This window comes from Tupaia chinensis, unplaced genomic scaffold (assembly GCF_000334495.1).
Source record: "Tupaia chinensis unplaced genomic scaffold, TupChi_1.0 Scaffold000318_1, whole genome shotgun sequence".
NCBI lineage: Eukaryota > Metazoa > Chordata > Mammalia > Scandentia > Tupaiidae > Tupaia > Tupaia belangeri.
The window spans coordinates 4,528,233-4,534,918 of NW_006159811.1; the positions used below are offsets into that span (position 1 = coordinate 4,528,233).

At 39.9% G+C, this 6,686-nt stretch overlaps 1 protein-coding gene across 2 annotated transcripts in view; it reads left to right on the plus strand.

Annotated features, from left to right (window-relative positions):
• The first annotated feature begins 6 nt into the window (after positions 1–6).
• PAQR3 (progestin and adipoQ receptor family member 3) overlaps positions 7–6,686 on the plus strand; it is a 16,079-nt gene continuing 9,399 nt past the window's right edge. For both annotated transcript variants that reach the window (XM_006151462.2, XM_027773067.1), the window contains exons 1-2: positions 7–206; positions 3,593–3,755. In XM_006151462.2, the coding sequence (XP_006151524.1) occupies positions 22–206; positions 3,593–3,755 (348 nt within the window). In that variant the 5' untranslated portion in view covers positions 7–21. The remainder of the gene's footprint in view (positions 207–3,592; positions 3,756–6,686) is intronic.

The window sequence follows — 6,686 nt, forward strand, 5'->3', positions numbered from 1 at the left end:
GGACGGCGGCGGCCGGGAACGATGCATCAGAAGCTGCTGAAGAGCGCGCACTACATAGAGCTGGGCAGCTACCAGTACTGGCCGGTCCTGGTGCCCCGCGGCATCCGCCTGTACACCTACGAACAGATCCCCGTGTCCCTCAAGGACAACCCGTACATCACCGACGGCTACCGGGCCTACCTGCCCTCCAGGCTGTGTATCAAAAGGTAAATGTGGCCGTCTCTGCCTGGCGCGCCCCCTCCTCTCACCTACAGCCTTTTTGTCTGTTTTCCCCTTGCCCATCCTGTTCTCGCCGCCCCATCCTTTCATCCCTTGCCTCCTTTCTTTTACCTCCCTTTCAACCCAACCGGGGTACTAGATCCACAGAATACGATGATAGTAACAGTGATGATAATTACAACTCGCCTATGCGCTTTGCCGTTTACACGGTGCTTTAACATGCTTTATTTCATTTGGTGCTCACTGAGATACGTGTGGGAATCTACCCTCCTGACAATGGCTGAGCCATAGCTGCCTGCGCATACCTAAGCATTGTTTCTTTTTAGTGCAGCCTTGTGGGAATTCAGATGTTTTGAGCCACAAAAATGCCTATATAACAGAAAACAAGTTCACATTGCCACATAGATATATTTAGAAACTCCTGATTCATTCATTTAGGAAATACTTATGGAGCTCCTGGTAGGTGCTAGGCACTGTACCAAGTCCTGCGGTAAACAGCAGTCGTGGCTTTTTTTCTCATGAAACAAAGGTCTAACTTGGGTGACAGATATTTAAGAGATAATAACACTATTACATAATAATCGTGGGAAGTTCTGAGTAGAGCACCACAGAAGGATTGCTAAGAAAGGAATTTCTTGGTCATTTTAAACCTTTAAAAGCAGAGTTTCATGACGCCTGTGTTTACCAAAACAAAACTGAAAAACATTACTGTTCTAGTTCTTAGAAGAGCTATCAGACTCTCTGCGTGTACTAAAATGCAGCACCCTGCTAATTAACATAATAGATAGTGATCAGCTCCAGGTTGCTTTAGAGGCAACCTCAGTGCTATAATGTGGCTATTGCTCCCTACCATGTGTCTGATTCTCAGTCTTCTTTCCTCCATGGTCTTTCCCCATCCTTTCCCTTTGTCCTGCCTTGAAAGTGTTTCTGTGACTCAGTCACAAGGTGACATCACTATCCCTACGATGGCCCACAGGGCTTCACAATCTGAATTGTAATTATTGCTTTACTTCTGAATGACTCTTGTGCATGAGTAAATGCACAAGAAATCACAACTGGACCCTCCTGTGAACATGGAGTTCCACGAGGATACAGTGGGCAGTGAATTGCCTCAAATATTTTATACCCATTTACCAGTGGTCCTCTGTTTAAGCCCAAATCTCTTGGGAGTAAGAAGTGAAGTATTAGATCTTGAGCTGGTGAGTCAAAAACTTTGAATATCCAAATCTGATACTTACCTGCTGTGTGACATTGAGCAAAAATTAACCTTTCCGAGCCTTCTGTTCCCCTTCTGTGAAAATGATAGTAATCTCAGTATCTGCTCCAAAAGGTTTAAATGAGATTTTTGGATGTAAAATGCTACACAAGGCCTGGTACTTAATAAGCTCTCAATAAATGGTGGCTGTTATCATCACCAATGATGTTAAAGTTGAATAGATGAGAACGATGAAGACGATTACTAATTCTGAAGCCAAACAGAGTATAGGGGCACCTAGTTTTTCATACAATACAAGTACATCCTTTCTTGGCAATATGCTTCCAAGTGCTCTTTCTACTAGCTTGATCTTTTCCAGGTTCAGCTTTTGCCCTCTCTTTGATCTTTCAAGAGTAACCAGGATAGATTATGGAGAGAGGGGGAGGTTTTCTGTGTGGTAACAGCCTGCCAATACTCTGTTTTGGAAGGAACATGGGAGATTATGCCTCTCAGTTCAGTTAATCGAGTTATACTGGGTTTCACAAAATGAAAATTCTGAAGCAGCAGGCATAGTATTTATTGTCAAAACAGTCCTGTAGTTAAATATTTTCCAGCACATTCCTGAGCCCCTCCCCACCCCAGTTATAATGTAAGATAATGCTTGTGTAAGATAAAGCCTGAAATTCATGAGACAGAATCACTTTGATTGTTGGTTGTTTCACAGTTTGAGATCTTGCTATGTTTTTCACTTGTAAAAGTGGGAGTGAGGTCCATGGTGACTACTGCAAACTCAGTAGGTTAGAGTTGTATTTTAATGTTTACTAATAAGAATTTCTGAAGCAGTAAAGGCCAAAGATCTTAGTTTAAGCAAAAAGATTCAATTTTGCAAGATAAATGCAAGCATATTTTCATCTGTAGTGGTGATGTCATTTTCTGATGCATAATCAGGTCAGCAGTCCTATACACACAACTAGTCAAATCCTACAACTGAGCTATACCCCTATATACCTGAAGAACCATTTCACAGAATTGAGGAGGGACATTCCCACAGGATCTAATCCAGGGCCTTTATTTTACAGATGATGAAAGTGAAACCCAGAAAGATTAAGTAATTTGTGCATGATCACAGAGCTAATTGTGACTGGGGATAGGGAAAGGACTGTAAGCCTCTTGACCCTTGGTTGGGGTGGTACACTCCACCCATTGGTGCTGCCAAAACCACTTGGGACATTCTGAAAGAAGGCAAATAGTACCCATATGAAAAGTAGCATTCTGTTTTTCCTATAGTTTGGTTTAAAAACATCCACAGCAACGTTGTTCCAGCATGCCTGTTCTTAAAGAATCTTTCTAATGGATCAATTCGTTATGTATTCTGCTTCTCCTAAGTTCATTTAAATTTGCATTTTATTTAATGAGTACTTTCACCTCCAGCAGGTGGCATAGAAGTTAAGGTACTAAATCCCACATGACTGGCTGTATGGTTCAAGTCCTAGACCCAGTGGCTTGAAAATCACAGGGCGTATGTGTGTGCATGCCCAAAATCCCAAGAGGAGAATAGAGAAAGGATTGTGATGTGGCTGTCCCCCCCAGGGGGTAATTTATCACTTTTCCTCTCTCTTTCTTTCTCTGGGAGCACATGTGCCCTATAGCCAAAACATAAAACAAAATAAAATTTAAATTTTAAAAAGTGTATTCTAAGTTTGTGCCTAATGTGCCTGACTTCTTTGCACTGAGCAGGTTTCAGATACCTATCATAGGGATAGTGTGCTAACATTCTGTTTTCATCTGTGCAAGCATTTCTGTTGCCATTTAGTGACTAATCTGAGCAAAGCACAGTGCTTAGAACAGTGTTGTCACAAACATGAATGTCAGGGAGTCTAAAGGCTCGAAATGAGACAGAATTTATACTTAAATAATTTAATACAAGGGAAAAAATGGTAAGTATGATAATAGAAGTGAGCACCAAAAAAGCTCTAAGATCACAGGATTGATGAGAGATATGGAAAAACTTAAAGAAAGATGAATTAAATTAAATGATGTATCCAATTTAGAAAGCCATGGATGGAGTAACTTAAGTAACAGGTATTGGGTGGCTCCCCCAGATGCTTCCTAACCCTTGAACGCTGACAGCTGAGGAAGCCAGTATGACTCTGACCTGCATGTTTGTTTACTTTCCAGTTTGTTTATTTTATCTAATGAGACGGTAAATATCTGGAGTCATTTGCTGGGTTTCTTTCTCTTCTTCACCCTGGGAATATATGACATGACATCTGTGTTACCTTCGGCAAGTGCATCCAGAGAAGATTTTGTAATTTGTTCTATTTGTCTTTTCTGCTTCCAGGTGAGTCATTTCACAAACACTGTTATTGCTAAAAAGAACTTTTGTCAGGCAGGCTAGGCAGATGCCTTTACTTCAGACTCATCCCTTACTTTAAAGAGCTCCCTCCCCCCAATATTGGGTATTGGGTCATCTCATGATGCATTTTTGCATAGAAAAACAGAAAAATGCATCATGACTTTTCTGATGACCTAATACCTTATTTATTTTCCTAATGTAAATACCAAAAAGACTGTTTTGTAGTATGGATGTTACTATGAGAATATATTTGAAATCCAATAAGTTTTAAAGATTAAGATAATGTGTTTATCTCTTATCTTTATTTAGGATTAATATAAGGCTATGAATCTGCTTGTACTCTGTTATATGGTTGAAGTAGAACAATAGTGCTTAAAATTTGAAAAAAATTAATCTTTTTCTTATTTATGACTGTATTTTTGCATATGTCATACCCATACCACCTTTACTTTACTATACTGTTTTTCTGGTGTTGATCTTTTCTTCTGTCTCTTTAATGTTAATTTCCTTTGATCATTTTACAGTTTAATTGCCTGGTTTCAAATGCTTCTGGTTTCTCTTGCACTCTCCCTCTTATATTGTTAGTTCCATTACACTTGCATTTTTCTTCAAGGGTTTGTAAACAAAGTAATAATAAAAATTTTAAAAAATAATAAATGCCCTTAAAAGTCACATTTAATACTTTTCAAACAGGTCATTTTCAGGACAAAATATGAGCCATAATTCTGTTGACATTTAAAAAATATATTTTTAATGCAGAGAGTACAGAAAAACAGAAACAAAAAGGAAATACTGCTAACCCCTTTCCTCCTCCACATTTGATATTTGTGTGGGCATGGCTACCTCATCACTCTTTACCCACTTACTCATCTGCTTGTCTACCTATTTCCAAGCTGTGATTATCTTTGTTGCTATTTTGTGACCTGCTTTTGTGGCATTTGATATTGTGATAGTATGATCGCTCTTTGTCAGTGAGAATATACACCTTATTCTCTTGATTTAGGGTACTTAATTTCAAGGATAACTGAAAACAAATAAACAAACTGGAGGCATGTTTAATTGGTTCAGTATACTCTTACTGTCCCTTGTTAGCCAAAAAGCCACAGACCAGAAAGAATTTTAGACAGTGGATGAAAAAGTGAAGTGTGGCTAAGTACAGTCTGTGGAAACTAGTTAAGCTTGTTTAATGACCCATGGCCATTTTTCAGCCTTACCAGTTGCTTATAAATTTATCATTGGACCTACTTCATATTGTTTCTCTGTCCCATCTTCTCCACCCCTACTATCACAGACTTGGTATGGGCTCTTCTCATGCTGTCCAGGTCTATTCTCATAAGCTCTCATCTCAGCCCTACTGGTTCATACCCTCCGTAAGGGTGCACTTAAATTTTTTGCAGTATTTTACCTAGCCCATAATGTTAAAGCTAAAACCTCTTGATGTACAGGACGTATTAATAAGATCATGAGGAAGATCACATGACATTTTTCAATGGGTTTCTGTTTTTTCTTTCAATTTTGCCACCAGGCACATATGCTTGCTGGAAAGAAATGGAGAGATTGTGAGAGAGAAAGGAAGAAATCACTCCCCATGGGGCATGGTCACATTACAATCCCTTTTCCTCCATTTCCCCCTCCTGTTGGGATTTTAGACACACATACACACACACCCAGTGTGTTTTTTATTTCCAGAAGGTGCATGTACTCTCCAGAGAGAGAGAGAAAGAGAGCGAAAGTACCTCCCAATGGGGAGTGGTCACATCACAATCCCGTCTCCATTTCTTTATCCTGTCGGGATTTGGGGCACACATACACATGCACCTGGCATGTTTTTAAGCCATTGCAATGGGCCACGATTCGAACTACAGTTGGCTGTTGTGAGATCAGGCTCCTTTAACCACCAGGCTACAGGGCTGACCCTGTGCACACCTTTTTTTTATGTCTTCAGTGAAGACATAAAAAGACCCAACTCAAGTGACATCCCTTCATTCTTACTTATTTTAAATTACCAGAGGGTGTATGTACTTGCCTGAGAAAGAAAGGACTCTACCCCCAAACACCCCACTGAGGTGTGATCATGCCAGAATCCTTTTTCCTCCATCACCATACCACCAGGATTCGGGACGCACACATACACAGGCCCACCATGTTTTTCATGCTGCCAGTGCTGAATGTGAGATCTGGCTCCCTATTTATAGAGCTTAACCGCTTCACTATGAGTCCAGCCCATAACATACCTCCTATGATGCTCTTTTCCTTCCATTAGTTACACCCACAAATGCACACACCACCTAGCCAGTACCTCCTTTCTCAATTTTCTAATAGCACTCTGCATTGACTTTTCCTATGGGACTTCTTACAGTACTATTTGTTTTCTTGTTTCTAAAAAATCGTTTTTAGAGTAGGAGGTTCATTTTTGTGTCTCTCTTTAATGCATGACACATGGCAGGTATGATGGTGGGAGGTGGTTCTGCCATAGATGCCTTATCAATGCTGATTGAATCATATTAGCTTTGCTATCAATTGGGCAACCATATAAAATCAGAGAGTCATAATTATTTTTCTTAGAGACAATAAAGTGATGTGTAACTAACAACAGTGAACTACACGAAGAATTTCATATGGACATGAAAAATGAAGGCTTAAGTGAAAAAGCAATTAACAGGTGTATTATATTAATTTTAAAAAGTATATATTTATCATGTGCATACACTTCTGTATGACAGGCGTTTGATATACATATTGAAAATATATGGTGATAGGAACAGCAAATGGCGTAGTGGATACATCACTGGACTCCTACATGGCCAACTATGGTTTGAGTCCTGGACCTGGAAGCTTAGAACTCATGCCAGATAGGTGTGCATGCTTGCCCAGGATCCCAGAGAAAAAGGGATTCAGCATTTCAGCATGGCCATC